At 43.0% G+C, this 17,676-nt stretch overlaps 1 protein-coding gene across 1 annotated transcript in view; it reads right to left on the bottom strand.

The window, feature by feature from the left end:
• The window catches only part of LOC121813231 (signal peptide, CUB and EGF-like domain-containing protein 1), a 47,570-nt gene extending 30,895 nt beyond the window's left edge, over positions 1 to 16,675 (bottom strand). The window contains exons 1-2 of the mRNA XM_042216862.1: positions 16,518 to 16,675; positions 11,433 to 11,555 (exon numbers count right to left, since the gene is read on the bottom strand). Coding sequence (XP_042072796.1) covers positions 11,433 to 11,555; positions 16,518 to 16,605 — 211 coding nt within the window. The 5' untranslated portion in view covers positions 16,606 to 16,675. The remainder of the gene's footprint in view (positions 1 to 11,432; positions 11,556 to 16,517) is intronic.
• Positions 16,676 to 17,676: the final 1,001 nt, after the last annotated feature.

Raw genomic sequence — 17,676 nt, forward strand, 5'->3', positions numbered from 1 at the left:
ATCCACCTCCTCCCTGTAGGCGGCCTCATCGTTGTCACTGATGAGGCCAATCACCGTGGTGTCATCTGCAAACTTAATGATGGTGTTGGAACCATCAGCAGGTCTGCAGTCGTGGGTGAAGAGGGAGTAGAGGGAGTAGAGGAAAGGGCTCATCACACAGCCTTGTGGTACACTGGTGTTCATTGTGATGGTAGATGAGCAGCGGTTATCCAGCCAGACATGTTGGGGCGGTTGGTCAGGAAGTCCAGTAACCATTTGCAGATGAGGGAACTGATGCCCAGGTCTGTCAGTGTCCTGATGAGTTGTGAGGGGTGGATTGTATTGAATGCTGAACTGAAGTCTATAAACAGCATTCTGGCGTAGGTGTTGTTGTTGTCCAGGTGTGAGAGGACAGAGTGCAGTGCGATGGAGACTGCATCCTCTGTGCTCCTGTTCTGGCGGTATGCGAATTTGTGGGGGTCCAGGGTGGGGGGGAGACAGGATTTGAAGCTCCAGCCTATTAATCAGCTAAAGACCCTGGAAAAGATCTAACTCATTGAAAGCCTGGCTCGCTGTCATGTGGACTCTAACCAGAAAAGTCACAAACAAGTTTTAGTTCTTATCTAGCATCCTCCTGGCCTTAAGCAGAATTTCTGTCTGATTTCTCAGACTTTTTAACTTAGTGCTGAGCAGAGATGGGCAGTAACGCGTTACAAGTAACGCGTTACTGTAATCTGATTACTTTTTTAAAGTAACGAGTAAAATAAGGGATTACTATTGCAAAAACGGTAATTAGATTACCGTTACTTTCCCGTAGGAACGCTGCGTTATCGAGTGCAGGAGAGAGTTTGAGCGTGCAGCGTTTAAAGCGTGGAAGCACTGACCTTACTTTGAGTTTGATTCCATAAAAAGTGACAAAAACATGAGTGTCCGCTGTGCGTGGGAAGAAAACTTCTTTTTACAGCGAAAAAACCCCTAAACTTCCAACAAGCACCGAGTAGCTACGACCTAATGGGAAACTCACAGAGAAACTCGTGGATTCTTCCACTGACCGCGGCACACCTGCACCAGGGTAACCCTCCGCCTACCCCACTCCTGCTTTACAGGTGAAAATAGAGCAACAGGACCGCTGAGTCTTTGACTTTATTTATTTTCTACTGTTTTACTTGCATCTATTTGAAAGACTGAGTGTAAACACACAAAAAAATATATGTTTTATGTGCTGGAATGTGCAGAAAATAGGTTTAAATGTTAAACTAATTTCTTCCAGTCAGAGAATGTTGCAGATAATTAAATGTTTGCTTGATGCATAAAGTTAAAAGATTAAAACTAATAAAACAAGTTTTAAAAAGAGACTTTTCCATTTGATTACATTTTGTATGATGGATTATGCAGAAAAAGTAGAACTGGGCTGAAAGATCTATCACTTTATCACCTCTTCAGGTTGTAAATCGTGTTTTTAAAAAGTAACTAAGTAAGTAATTAATTACTTTTGAAAATAAGTAATCAGTAAAGTAACGGGATTACTTTTTGGGGAAGTAATCAGTAATTAGTTACTGGTTACTTTTTTCAAGTAACTTGACCAACACTGGTGCTGAGTTCAGATAAAAGAACAGTTGAAAAGCTTTCAGTTTATCAGAAATGCTGCAGAAGAGCACTACCTTAACAGGAGTGACCATATAAGCTTCTTTTAACTGACTCTGTGTTGAATTAAGAATTTCATTTTAAATTATTTTATTTTCATACAAAATCAGGTCCCATCAGGGTACTTCACTTTCAGACTGCAGGCTCTGTTGTGGTTCCTGGACTTTCCAACAGTAGGATGGTAGACAAAGCTCTCTGCTGTCAGGCCAATCTTTTTTTAGGTTTAGGACCAGAAAAATACATAAATAAAGAAGCTCTCACTACCACTGCTTACAGAATAGTAACCCATAAGTTTACCTGTGCTTTTATTGTAACTGTACATTCTTCAGCCATCATATTAAAACCACCTGGATTATGTATACCACACTTCTGTAGGTACTTTGTGTTACTTACATAAGTGCTGTGTGAGCCCAGCTTGTTCCTCTAAAATAGCTCGGATTCATCAGAAGACAGGCGTTTCTCCTGGTGTCGGAATTTTCCACATCTTCTAATACGGCAAACAAATGTCAATAACAGCTGGCCACAACCAGACCAACAAAACAACTTTAAGGGAATTTACCACCAGGCCCAAAACAAACAGTACAGTTAGCAACAAGCCTGTGAAGACAGTCATTAGTGGAAGCCAAACAGACCCACAACCTCGGTCACACAAGCCTAGTGCCTGACAGCCTCCGATGGCTAGAGGAAAATGTATAATGTGGTGTCTGGCTGTCGCCTGGGGAAATCAGCAAATCAGCAACGAGAGTGCTGCCCCCAAAAACCTCATGTGATTGTTTTGGTCACTCACAGACTGCTGCAGTCACTTCTCTACAAACACAATTTACTCTCCAAGTTGTAGTGAATCTTCACAACCTCACACAACACACGAAAGCATTTTCATCTTCAAAGTAAACATTTGTCTTCCAAGTACAAGTTGTGTAACACAAAACACACATTTCAAAGGCACAACTTTTCCTTTAAAGTCACAGAGTCACCGTTAGCGTCACACAGTTCCATTGTTTGTTTGCAAGTAGCTGGCAGATACGTCAGCGTGATATATGCAAACTTGTGGTTCGTGTCACGTGTTTTATCACAGCTTGCTTATTGTAAGTCTGAAGCTTCTTTTAGACTTCTACTTCCCAGGTGAGGACCAAAAACAAAGAGGCATGAATGTATTACAACAGTATAGCGAGCAATCATGTAGTAAACTGCGACATCCCAAACAGTTACCAGTTACCATATCATATGGAGGATGTATTTAGTGGACATCTGATTGACAACTGCTCTAAAACCAACTAAAGTCTTTACCGCTACATACTGATTTAGGTTTTCATCCCCCAAAATGAATGCGAGCTTATCCATAAGTCTGGGTGACAGAGAAAACGAAACATAAAGTTTGTACTTTGTTTGGAAACCATAACATGTCACAGTCTATCGCTCAGGCTGAGACTGTGGTTGGATACAGAGCCACAAAGCAGCTGTGTGGTTGCCAAGTCAAGACCGCTTATGTCATCGGGGCTTTGTCTTTCAACTCTGTATAGAGTGAGATGGACTGAAGGCTAAGGCCGGTAACAGTCTGTGTGGCATTTCTTTCCTCCTTCTGCACTTTTTCTGAGTGGCATTACTAATTGCCAAGAAGCAGGCTGTAGATGTTGCCTTAAGGCCTCGTTATCTATATATAAAACTGGAGCCTTGTGTGCAAGGAAGTGTCAGAAAGACAGACAAGCGAGAGCGGGAGGTGCAGCAACACACTCAGCGATGGGTGGGATGGATTTCTGTGAGTGTGTGAGCTGAGTTATATCATCTATGTGTGTCTGTAGGTAGCCAGTGAGGAGAGGCTGACTGATGACGGAGGTGCAGACACCAGGCAGACAATGGCCTAGTATCTCTCTGCCATTTCATCTTCATGCCCTCCCACCTGCTCTGTCTCCCTCATCATCCATTCCTCCCATGAGATGCACTTTTTCTCTCTTTCTCTAGGTGTTCGTCATTACCGCGTCGCTCTGGAGTCCAGCGTCAAGCTTCTCCTCGTGTCATTTTGGGATTTATTTCTTAGAGCAGAAGAATGTGGTTAGAATTAGGCTTAACCTAAAGGTACGTGACAGGGTGGTGTAGGTTTTGAAACAGGCAACGATGCAAGGCAGCTGTCACTTACTCCAATAGTCAAATGTGCACATTGTTTACCAAGATCTCAATATGCGCTGTTGTTACGTGTACAACAGAAACCTCCTGGCAACTAGGAAAAACCAGTTACCCTGTAAGTGACAAGTGTCAGGTAACCACAGGGTGGCTTTGCAGACAACCCACAGCTCTGCAGCAGCCAGGTCACTCACTCCCTGGATCATCACATGCTGAAATGGAGCTAACCTTTCCATAAGAGATGAAGGAATGGTGCATGATATAAAACAAAGAAATAACAGGCATCTTTGTCATTTTAGGAGGGTTCTTTTGAATTGGAATACCTTCACTAATCTTGTGGAGTTTCTCTTCCCTGAACTATGAAATCCAAGTTTCTTTTATTCCCAGTGCTCCTGCTGTTTTCAGTTTCAGCTTGGGAAACCTGTGCACAATACTACTACGTGTTGCTTGACCTCTTGATAAAACGAGAGAGGCGGCTCTGGCCCCGTTCTGCATATGCACACACTCACACAAGCACATGTGCAGTTACGCAGGCTCGAGCAGCTCGCCCCACATACTCTTCATTTTACAGCACAGGGATAAAAGTTCACATTTTTCCATAACAAGCTAACTGTATCAGCTAATGGAAACGTCTACAGACAGGGCAACGTTCATAATCACTATATCAAATTTCAGTGGCAAGCGTTGTCGGCACACTCGTTTTAGACAATCACTCTAGTGGGGGCACAGTACTGATGGGAGGAGCATTCAAGTTAGGAGATAATAAGAGAGCATCCGTGTGTGTAGGATTTGAACCTTGTGAAGATAAATATGGCCTGGAAATGCTCATTTCTAGTGCAACATGTCGCGAAGGTACACTGAGCACACAGATCATCTCCCGTGGTCACCAGAGCTCGAGTCCCAGCCATGACAAAAGCACAAGAGAGTGAGAGGTTTCTAATGGAGCTGCACAGGCCAACTCCCTCTGGAACCTCGAAATTGCGTTGTAGTTATGTCATCATCAACATAATCTATGGCTTTGTTGTTTCTTTACATGTATTGACACTGATTTTCAATATTTAGCTGAACTTTTGACCATACAAACTCTTTCAACCTTGAATATGAGCCAGACCTTCAAGATTTTGCAATTGTTTTGGTGTGAAAAAACCAAATCAGTCTACATTGTTGATTTCTTTGGACACTTGTTTATTGCTTGACAAACTTTCTCAAAACTAAAGAATTTTCCAGTAAAATATCTGCAGGTGTTTTTTTATCAAGAAACATCAAAGTTCTCAAGAACTTTGGACGTGAGGTCAAGCTCGATGTGTTCGCAGCACAGATGTCAGATCCTCATCCAGGTGTTTTGATGGTAGAGAGAGCACAAAAAAGGTTCTCTACCATCTAATGCAAATGTGACATGTTGCTTCTTACTCATGTCCAGAAAAGTAAAGCTGATAGTTCACTTTAAAAGACGATGCCATGCGGAGCCACACTGTCAGGAGAGACATACCAAGCAAATGCTCGGAGAACTCCGCGGCCCCTTACATTGATCCACAACTGTCATGAAGTTTATAGACACGAAGGACAAACATGCTGGGCTACCACATGCTGCCAGAAAAGCTTCAGCGTACCTTGGCATTTGTTCTCCAAGCATCTTGAACTCTGCTACAGGAACAAAACACAATTCTTTCACTACGATCTCACGCCATCGTTTGGTGTTCAGAGTGCGTCAGTGTAAAATCTCCCCTGTAAGATCCAACCCATCAAAAAATATCCAGAACATTCTGATGTTTATTAACCCTTACCACAAGACCCACAAACATTTTTTCGCTATATTATGTTGTGTATGACATATTTATTATATTTTTAATATATATTTATTATATATTTTTATATCACATTTGATACTTTGGGCATTTTTGGCAACTTTTCTTAACAACGTTAATTTTAGGCAAAAAAGTTTTGTCCATAACATTTTGAAATTATGGCAAGTATTGATCATGTTGCTGAGATAGAGGTCTATCATATATGATACAAAGGGCATTATAGAGTTAAACTACTGTAAAGCCAGTAGCATATGATTCACACTCATTCAGATAAAGGAGAATGATGCTTCCTTCCAATGGGGCAAGAAAAACCATGCGAGCAAAACGTCCCTGTACAGAATGAGAGCTCCACTCATTGCTTAGAAGTTTCAGGTTCTTCAGTGTTTTCTGTGAGTTACAAAATGCTGCTGGTGACTTTGCTGAGGAGGTCAGTTTTGTCTTATAGTATATCAAGACATGATAACGAAAGCACTCCCTGATGCAGACATAGCACACTGCTGTGTTGCAATAACAGCTAATGAACAACTTCAGGAACGCAGAATTTTCTTTACATTGGACTTACTGTCTGTAGTAATTCAATGCAATGGAGAGGTGTTTACCAGCAAAGCAGATCTGTTAAAGAGCTCAGCCACTCTGCAACAACAAAGCCTGCATCACAGCAACATTTCAGTAGTTGCCAATTATATTTCAATCTGTTTACTGGAGTTAACATCAGAAAACGGTAGTTATGCACAGGAAACATACTAATAAAATCACTTGGGCAAACACTGACACTGTGGTTGCATGCAGTCTTATTGGTCATTGCTGATGTCACCATAACGCCCTCCATCACCCCACATCCTCCTTACGTTGTGCTAAGATGTTTATTAGTTTGATTTGGTCAGATCCACCCCATGACCATTACTTCCAGTTTCAAAAAGCAAAGATGGAAGTCTTCAGAAATCAGACTTGGCACTATACACATACGTCTTTTGTGCCAGTGCTTCTACAGCATCGCCCTTACTTTCAGTACAGGCCACAGTTTATTTGGTTCTTAAGACGTGTCTATTTACAAAGCATGAAGAGTGCATCTGGAGGTCTGAAACACAGGTGCTCTGGACCTGGGAAAGATGACAAATGAGAGCAGCAGTCTGGGCTATCATAAATTTCTCGGTCAATGCACTTTTAAGAAATGGGGAGTAAAATGTCTCTTATAAGCACTTCTTTTGACACAGTTTTTCATGATCCTCTGAATGTTTCACTACACTGCTGAGTGATCATCCACTGATATGGAGTGATGCTGATAATAAAGACACAGAGATGACCTTAGAGCTGCGGAGAGCAAGCACAGAGACTCTGCTGCTTCCAGGTGCTTCCAGGAATAGCAGAGCCACTAATGGCGCTGGCCAGCAAAGTGGGCTGTAATGCCTGTTGATGGAAAACACAGCCGGCCAATTACAGCGACCATATCTAATCACCAGGGTCAAGGGTCAACTCCCATCCACCATCTGTCTTCATTTGGCGTCTCTGTCATGAGCTGTTGCTTCATTGCCAGTGAAGAGTTTAAAAGACCTGAATGTACAGTCATGAGGCAAAGGGAGGACAGTGCATGACACGTACACAGTGAACAGTGATGTCCTAGCTGACATTCAAGGTCCATCCATAGTGCACTTCACAAACATGCTCACACTGATTCAAAGGTATCTGTGGCTGATGGGACAGATCTGCTCAGACAGCAACATTATGGGAGGGACATCATAACCTTGAAAAGTCTGGAGCCTCCTGCCGTCTCCTCTCAGAGGAGAGAGAGAAGCTGTTGTCATTCAGCACACATCGTTTAGAAAGACTGAGTGTCAAGTGTAATAAATCACCCTGTCTATGCAAACAGAAACAGAGACAGATCCGCGTGTATTCTGAGACATTAGTGTGCACAGTCAGTAATTATGCATGTCTAAAGGGTCAGTTCATCCAAAAATGACATCACTGTGAGATAAGAGCACATGCTGATAGTAGAGAAGAGAGTTCATGGAAAGATCAAATGGCAAGTTGTTGTTGTTGTGCTTTAAACTCACTGTAAAAAGTGGAAGATGTTCCACTGACAGTGGATGTTGTAGCATTTTATTTTAAAAAGTTAAGCTAGCTCTTGTGGATTAATAATAATTCTCCTCTATATGTACTGCATCACATCCTGTCTGGGAACTGTTGGATTTGAACTAAATATTAAAGTTTCTATTTGAAGTTTGAAAAACCCCACAAAGCCAGAAAGACAAAGAGTTTCTCCAACTAGAGATTAGAGGGTTTTTCCATAGCATTCCTTGGATGCATTATTTTTTTCAGTCAGTCACTTCTCACTGGAATTTCACATAATGTTAGCTAGCTAGTAGCTCACAGAGCTAGCAGGCGTCTAACAAGAGAAGTTAGAAAAGAAAACTGAAAACACAAAGACAGGACCGATGTTACAGAACAACTGTCTATTGAAAACCCATGGAAAATTCCCACACTGAGGACCTGAATGAAAAAGCTGCAATTTAGCTTGAACAAGCTGATTAGACCTGGTTTACATAATCTAGTTAAAGTGGCTATCCAACTCAGTGAGTTACAGATCAGCCACAGCGATCCTGTCATGTTCCTAGACTCTAGTTCTGATTGGTGAATTATCATTGCTGTTGGGAATGATGACTATTTCATAGTCATTTATTATAACCAGATCTGAGGCAATAAAACAGGAAATATAAATATACTTAAATTAAACCAGTGTGGGAAAGATTAGATGATCACAGTGGTCGTGTGAGCACGTTTAAATAAATGTGTGCCCCTCCCTTCCTTCCCTCCCCATCTCCAGCTGCCTCCCTCTTCCCGCTCCACCACAACCACCCACACATGCAGGGCCTTGGAGTAGGGGTATGTCACCAGGGTGCAGAGGAGGCTACCCCCCCCCCTCTGTCCCCTTCTGGCTGCCTCTGCCTCAATTTTATCCCACAACTTAGACATTCACATTACTCACACTCTCATTACACATACATATAGGATCTTGGGGGTGGGCACGATACACGGAGTCCAAAGTACCATCAGGGTGTACACCCCACCCCTGGCTCGTTGCCCACCTCTCAATTTAAATACACGTAGACATTGAGGGCTAGCAGGAGGGACCATGCGCTTACCTGCTGCTCTCTGGCAGGTAGCTCCATGCCCTCCTGGGTTTTAAATGCACCTTAGAACACACATGCATCAACACTACAATGAGCGGGTGGAGGGAGGTTTGGAGTCTTCTCTCACCCCCGTTCTCTGCGACCTGCTGGAGCGGGGGGGCTAGGAGGAGGAGTTGGCCGTCCGACTGCGGTCTGGAGTGTGGAGCCTTCCTGCTGCTGCGGAGTCGGGGCGGTCTGCCTCCCCCCACCGCAGGGAAAAGGGAACACCACCTGGGTCTGGGTGCAGTTCCCCCCTCCAGGGGCAGGGGGCACCTAGACCCGGTTTGTAGAGTACGCTTGGGGAGTGTGATCGTGTGTACAGCGTCTCTTTATGTCTGTCTCCACGTTGGTTGAGTGTGGAGTAAGTGCATATGAGAGCATGAGGGTGGGAATGGATGTTTGTGTCTGTGTGTGCCTGTATGTCTGTGTCTATATGTCAGGTTGGGTGTCAGGCGCCACCTCTCTGGGGACATCTCAGGCCCTCCAAGGTTTGGAGGCCTATCTCCCCCTACCACCACTTCCCCTGCCAGTGGCGGACCCCCTCAGACATCGGTGCGTTGGTGGTTCTTTGTGTCCGGGGATGGGCGTCCAGGTACACACCGGCTCACTCCTTGGCGGCCGCTTATCGGGGCCTGGAGCCTGGGGCTCGCTCGGGCCACTTCGGAGGTGGGGTGCCCCCGGCCTCTCGGCCTGGGGCTCGGTCACTCAGGCGCAGCTGGCTGCCGGCGGAGCTCACGGGCGCGTCACTGCAACTCCCCCTGGCTTCTGCTCCGCGGCTGCTGAGTGAGCCCTCATCTGGGACTCTCCTCAGCTCTTTCTGGGACAGTGGCCGGCTGCCCCTCTGTTGGTCTTCCTTGGTCTCTTGTGTTCTGGGGGCCTCTGGATGTCTGGAGTTTTGATCTCCTCCATACCTGCTTCATGCCCTGGAGGACGGGGCTGTGGCCCCCCCACACCCTCTAGCAGATTATTACATGAAGGAACCTTTTAAAAAACAAGCGCGTCCATGCTCACAGGTGTACACACGGGTGATCACACCCACAAACTACACCCTTTTTGGCTCCTACCTCAAAGCACACTGTGTTCTGTTGATCTTATGTGCTGCACAATAATGTTTAATATTTAGTATTTACTGTCATATTCCATATATCATTGTGATGTTGTTTATTCTATTACTCTTGTTCTCTTCTGCTTGTTTCTTTTTTCTTTCTCAGCAGGTGATCCAGGTGATTGATATATGCATTTTTTTTTCTCTGCCCGTTCTGTTGGTTTTTGTCTTTTGCCCTTCTCCCCCGTCCCTCTTCTCAGCTGTTTCTCTTTCCCTCTTTCTTTCTCCCTTCTTTCCCCCAGTCAAGTCTGTCCCGTATTCAGTAAGTGAAAATAAAATAAACAATAAAAGGTGAATCAAATGGACCATTACGGCAAGGCTGGGATGGTCAGTTTGGTAAAGTAAATCCGTTGGGCATCTTTCTGTGCCTTTAGACAACAATTCTGATGCAAAAGAGCCAAACGGGACAGGCCAAAAAAAAAAAATAAATAAATAAATGTGTGACAGCCTAGACCTAACAGAGGGTGAGAGATGGAGAAAGTGTATCTGTGCAGTCGGCTGTGGCTCCAGCTGTGGTGTGCTTTCAGGCAGGAGTGGAGGTGTGAGCGCACAGCCGGGTGCCGCCCCCTTCTCACCCCGACACCCTCAATAAGTCGCTTTCTCTCCGTTAATTAGGAGAACCCTGTGGGTGTGGGGTGTGGGGGTTGTGAAACAGCTGTCCATCCTGCGGTTGCATCAGAGGCCCAGTTCATGCACTCACATCTAAGCAAATTCACAATAATTATGATGAACATCACCTATCCTTCATGTGAGGAGAGCACACTCTGATACAACAGTCAAAAAGTCAGAAGCAACCAAGTATTTTAGTCTTCTTTCAAAGACTTTCAAAGATTTGCTGTGCTATTAGAAAAGTTTGTACACTGTCATCATTGTCATAGTCCCTCTGTGATCAGCGTAGAATGAACCTGTTATACATCTTACAGCAAGGCAACGTCTTTGACAAATCAGTGGAATAGCCTCAAACACTTTCACAATGGAAACCTGCTACCCAGTTAGCAGTAACTGACTTTAAAAATAAAGTTATAAAATTATAAAATGGAAAATTGTCATTCTTGAAAACAAAAAAGTAAAATGAATCACCAAATTTGCTCGAAGAACTGTTAATAACCTAACAACCTGCCCAAGCGAGTCTCTGTGTGAGAAACACCAGACTGGCTGCATTGTACACCTTTGTATAAGAGTCATAGTTCAATTAGCACCGGCTGTCAGATGCTCATATAGTATTAGAAACCACCATGCACCACCACCCCCACACCTTTTAGATATCAAATAGCAGCCATTATTCAAACCAAGTGTTTTACTCTTCCTTCAAAGACGTGTTACTGCTAGAAAAGTTTGTTTTTAGGTTGTGATCCAACGCTATCAACGTCTCCATGAAGAGGTTGTTTCAAGCTATTGCTAGATGTGCCAGGCATCTTGTTTAAAGCATACTAAGGACTTAAAGCTGTTTGTCTCAACCTATTGCTTCTGGATGTGCTCTCACTCTCAAAGAGGAGTAACATGAAGATGTGCTTTGCGTTCATATTCTATAACAACTGGTACATTCCTGCGTAAATCCCAGCCATTACTGATTGTGCTTTCACTGGGATGAACCGAAGGAAACGTAGCACTCACCCTCGCACTGTTTCCCATCTCCCTTGTATCCAGGCTTGCAGATGCAGTTGTAGGATTTGGCTGTGTTCTGGCAGAGGGCGTCGATGTGGCAGTCGTCTGAGTCCTCTGCGCACTCATCTACATCTGCACAAACACAAAACATCAGCACCTAATTAGACGCGAGTCCCTGGATCAATGAACTCCACGGTGTTGCATGTGATAACTGATATATTGTTGTGATGTGATGTCATCACTTTACACATGTGAGCTAACTTAACAATTACAGAAGGTTTTTGTATTTCCTTTGTTTGTTTGTTTGTTTGTTTGTTTGTTTGTTTGTTTGTTTGTTTGTTTGTTTGTTTGTTTGTTTGTTTGTTTGTTTTGCCTGTCCCGTTTGGTTCTTTAGCCGTCAGAATTGTTGTCTGAAGGCCAACAAAGATATCCGACAGATTTACTTTATCAATCATCATCATGATATTGATATGATAGTGGTTAAGAGAGTCATTGAGGCTATTATAAAACCGTTTACATACATCTGTAATTTATCATTTCAAACTGGTCAATTTCCAGACAGAATGAAAATAGCAATAACTATAAAACCACATTACATTCCCTTTTTACTCTTCAAAAAAAAGCAATTCGAATCATCCACAATGCAGGTTATAGGGAACATACAAACTCACTATTTTTACAGTCTGAAATATTGAAAATTGACGATCTAGTGAAATTCCAAACAGCATAAATTCTATTCAAAGCAAAAAATAAAGAACTGCCAGGTAATATTCAGAGTATGTTTTTTTTGAAAGAAGGAAGTTATAATTTAAGGGGTTTTTGTAACTTCAAAACAATGAAGGTCCGTACTACAAGAAAGAGCTTTTGTGTTTCTGTGCATGGAGTGAAACTATGGAACAAACTGAATATGGAATTAAAGCAACGTCCAAACATAAAACTGTTCAAAAAGAGTTATAAAAATATGATCTTCTCCAACTATAAAGAAAAGGAAAATATTGAAATTAAGTGAATGTCTCTATTTAAAAAAATAAAATTTATGATGTGATATTACAGTATATATTATATCAGAAATCTGTTCACTATTTTTATTACAAATGTTATCAGTAAGGAAGCTGACTAAATATTAACTGATAATTTATGGCAAAGGGGTGGGATTAAATAAGTGTGTACTTCTTCCCTTTCAACATGTAAATTAATCAGAACGTTTTTTTGTATGTATTTTGTATACTACTTTTTTTCTCTCTTATTTTCTTTTCTAAATGTACTTGTATATTGTTCACATGTTGAAATAAATTACCAATCAATCAATCAATCAATCAATCAAATGGATCATCATCATGCCGTATCGGTCCATTTGATCGACCATTGTTGTTGTTATTTATTTTATTTTCAGTTGTTACAGACGGGACAGACATGGCTGTGGGACAGGAAAGGGAGAAAGAAAGAAAAAGAGAGGGGAAGAGGGACAGTGAGAAAGGGCACTTAAAAAGAGAAAGAAAAAAACCTCCCGGATCACCTGTTGAGAGAAAAAAAAAAAGAAAACAAGCAAAAAAAGAGAGCAACATAATAAACACAACACCATCGCATTAATCTAGCTAAGTGTGAATAACAGTAAATACTAAATATTGAAAGTTGTTGTGCAGCACGCAGGATCGACAGCACACAATTTACTTTGAGGTAGCAGCCAGGTTTGTGTTAGTTTGTGTCTGTGAACAGTGAACACCCAATGAGCAAGTGGTCATTGCTGCACTTTACCGAGACAGGAGCGTCCTTTGGTGACAACACATATATACAGAACAGATTCAGAAAAGGATGCTTTGGCTTGTTTAATTACAAAGTTTGCCCAGCAGGGGGCTCTGACTGTATTGTTCTCAGCACTGTCTGCAGTACATGTAGCAGAGTACATGTCAGAGAGCCCAGAGATAATAAAATCATTTGAGAAATAAATTGCTAAAGTTATTTAAATATAAACTAGTTGTTATGAACACGTAGTGTGCATCAGTTTGATAGTAATATTCCCACTGACACATTTGGGTTCTTCATATTCTTCTCTCAAACGAGCAGTGACTGCTGTTGAATATGAACAATAAGAGAATTGATGAGTGAAACTAGCTACTCTGTGTGATGTGTCGTCCAGTCACGTGAACACAGAGTGGCCAAGCGTGGAAACAGGTTGAGGTTCAAGCACCCACTGATAACTCTGATGAAACACACTGATTTAATACTGTAACAGTGTAACAATGTTCCAGCACTCAACTTCCACATTTCCACACAGTCTGTGAACTTCATTTAAGGAATGCTTTCCATTCTTGGTCTAAGCAACAAAACTTAAAACTGCAACAAGTGAAAGTCCTTCATTTATAATTTTACCAATGTGGAAGTTTCATCATGAAAAAATGAATTGAAGCATTAAAGTTCTCTATGTAGAAAAGCACTTTAATGACATTATTTTCACTCATACATTACTGCCAGGATTCAGCTGTTAGTTTTTTATATTTTTGCTTTGGTTTATCTGGGCCCAGATTGTCTGTGCAGAGGTGCTACGAGCTCAGTGAACTGTTCTAGGGGAATACTCGTCTCGTGACTTCCAGGATGGGGTTTTACCCTGATGTGTTGTTGCAATGGTAATCCTGCTCAGCATGAGAGGAAACGTCATTTGTTGTATGAGTTCAGGAACCAGTGGTGCAAAGCTAACAACTGAACACCTCTAATTTAAAAAAAACCTGCCTAGATGCACCACTGGTTGGTCTCAGATAGCCGGACTCAGCTGCTGAAGGAGAGCTGTTCATGACTGGGCTTGGGGACAGCTCGATGAACCTGATTCTATGTTAAGGTCTTGTTGAAAGTCATTCCTTGATGAGGCAGCTCATGCGGTAGAGTGGGTGGTCTACCAACTGGAAGGCTGGTGAATCGATCCCCAGCTCCTCTAGTTGAGGTGTCCTTGGCAAAAGACAGAGTCCACAGTTGCCTGCGATCCATATATGTGCATGTAGGATATATGTGTGCATGATTGGGTGAATGAAATGTGTAGTAGGGAGTGCCCAGCTTGAGTAGAAAGGTGCTATAAAGATGCTATATAAGTACCAGTCCATTTACCATTTACCCTGACAACCAGGAGACATGATCTGTCCTGCTTATCCTGTGTCTGCTCCAAGGTCTCCTCACCAACAGCTCACCTTAAACTCCAGCAGGCATCCTAATCAGATGCCCCGACCAATGTTGAGGACATATGTAACTCAAACTTCTACTTAAAAACCCGGGTAACTGTACTCAGGCTCTATTCTGGCACAGCTTGTATTGTATGAAGGTCAAGTATCCACGAAATATTGTGAGAACCATTAAATTAATAAAAGCAAATGAAAGACGTGTAATTACTCGTCCATCATGTCAGACATTTGTGTTATTAGACACACTTTTGTTAGACAATAAGAAAAGTGAAAACAGTTTGAGATATTATAACCCAGACTATTCTGTTCGATGGATCAAAGTGTGAGAGAAAAGATTGTAAAGCTCCAGGTTAAACCCATGGTTCGACCAGCTGTCTATAAATGATTTGAATAAAATGATGTGTGCTGCTTTATTCAGCTTTAATGTGACTAATTTGGCTCTTTTGCTGTTTTAAATCGTTCATTTTACCTTTTTGTTTTGCTTGAGAGTGTGACAGTGAAGGAGAGCTCTCCCGTCATGGTGCAGCTGCAGACGACATGCAGAGAGCAAAGGGCTTAACAGCTCTTCAATTGATCAAGTTATTGATAGAGGAGCTGGTCACATCTGGGCCTCAATCCAAGGGCAAAGGGCCAGCTTATTACAGAGGGAATAAACACACACACACATTCACACAAGGGGGGGACTCACAAACACCGACACAGAGATTTGTTGGATCCTACTGTCAGATCCTTCACCATCTCCACAGAGCTGCTTTCCTCGTCCTCCGCTTCCACCAGAATACAAAAGGCCAAGGTGTAGGCTAGCTACAGGCGATGAATACACCTTAAAAGGAATTTTCCAATAAATAATTTCCCAATGGAAAGAAAAAAAAGTTTGGACCTAATTTGTGTAGAAGTGAGAAAGAGAAAACTAAAAAGTGGTCTGAGGGTTTCAGCTCCAAGTTGTAGCGTTTTATTTTATTAGATCATTGGAGGGGGGCATTTTAGGAGTTTGTCTGCGCTGCCTGCATCGTGGTTCGCTGTCTCAATAACCTCACCCTGTTCCCAGAGGTGAGAGTCTTAACAATATGCTGCTGCTACTACAGGCTCGTTATTGGCGCCTGCTGCCTGCCTGTTCCTCCTGGGACTTTTGAAGGTCCTCCTGTCACCTTCACCAACCCTCCTCACCCCACATTTACACACACACACACACACACACACACACACACACACACACACACACGCACACACACACGCACGCACACACCTTCCTCCTCGTCCCCTCCTCCAGCTCTGGAAAGCCGGAGACGAGATGCTACGTTTCGTTAAATGACTTGCGCCGTCTCACCCCCTGAGTAAAATCCTGAAAACAGGCAGCGCTCTCACTCCAAATCAAAGCAAACGAGAGCCCAGACCATAGATCAAGCTGTGGTTTCCGACTGAAACTGACCTTTGCGCGCAGGAAACAGAAGTTCCGGTGAAGTCTGGGAGACCACTAAACCCAATTGCGCGTCACAAATGCCGCACAGAGGGAAAACGGTGATGTAAAGCAGAGGTCCTGCCAAAGTGGTGTCACTTAGCTTAATAGATCAAGTATGCTTTTATGAAACGCCCAAGTTAAATTCACACCGAGCGAAAATAGTGCGCAATCGCGAGTTTTCAGTGCCATGAAGTGTAGTTTTTGCATCAACACAGCACTGTTATGTCACATGAAAACAAGTGCCATGTAATGTCATTGCTGTATTAATACACAATGCAATTGTAGTTAAAAGGTAAGTTTAAAGACGTCGGGATATTTGAAAGATTGTTTTAAAGTCTCCAGCGACAATATTCCAAGTAGATTTTCACTCATCATTTCCTCATCGGAGGAGCCGGCAAGACAGAAGCCACCACAAAAGTACTAATGGTTGACAATAAAGCAAGACAGAGAGGAAAGGGGAGCGCTTACCTGCCAGTCCGGCATTCCCCATCACCCCGCAAGTATTTATGAGGAGGATGAACAAACAAAAGTCCCGAGAAAAACAAGCGCTCCCCATGCTGACAGACGGTGTGAGGATTCAGCACGGCTTTTCTGGGGGTTTGGACCGGAGGTGTGTGTGTGTGTGTGTGTGTCTGGTTGTGTGTGTGTGTGTGTGTGTGTTGGTGTGTGTGTGTGTGTGACAGTGGTGAAATTAAAGAACCGCTTTCAGTGGACTGGCAGTGCAGAGAAGAGAGGGGGGGGGGGGGGAGAACGGGAGGGGGGGGGGAGAGAGAGAAAAGTCCTAGCTTCTGATTGGCGGTGTGATGGGATAGAGAGAGGGCGAAGAGAGAGAGAGAGAGAGAGAGAGAGAGGCGACGAGCATGGGTGTGACTACGACAACGTGATGGAGGTACTCGGGTTCTTTTCAAGCTCAAAGCTCTCTGATAAAAACATCATTGTGAAAAATGACCAAAAAGGCCGGCGACCCCCGAGACATCCCAGGAGCTGATTTTTTTATTTTGAAGTATTTATTTAGGTTTTCCTGTGTGAAATCACTTGTATAGTAACCTCTCCAGATCTCTTTAGATGAATAAAACAGTAACGCATTAGCGTGGATATAGCCTGAGGCTATGGAGAGGGAAAGGTACTTTTTGATCAGAACCCACGCACATGACATATAACAAATACCGATGCCAAAAGTCAAGCGCGCTGTGAGCCACTAAAAGCTTTCGCCGGCGATACAGAGTCCTGTCAGCGCGCATGCAGCGATTTTCTTTGAGCAATCCTAATGTTTCCATAGCAAAAGGAGGTTATGAGTAAGAACAATCTATTTAAATGTGTACAAATATTACTGGGTTCAGTAGAAGCAGCATAAATCTTTGTTTTAAAAATGCACGTCAGACTGCGTTTCTTGCTTGGGTCAGATACATAGACTGTATATAAAAGATGAACACAGTCACTCACTGGTCTGTGATATTTTTAAAAATCACTACACTATTGTTTGCTCTTTGCCATCACAGGGTCGTGAGCAGAGGCTCAGAGCCCCCCCCCCCCCAGACTATTGAATTATTTGTGTGCAGTGATTTTAGCGAGAATGCAGGCTTACGCAGCTTCCTCATGAATCTTTCAGACATCTTTTACATACAGC

Source organism: Haplochromis burtoni, unplaced genomic scaffold, assembly GCF_018398535.1.
Source record: "Haplochromis burtoni strain Fernald_Lab_line unplaced genomic scaffold, NCSU_Asbu1 Contig_1303, whole genome shotgun sequence".
NCBI classification, from domain to species: domain Eukaryota; kingdom Metazoa; phylum Chordata; class Actinopteri; order Cichliformes; family Cichlidae; genus Haplochromis; species Haplochromis burtoni.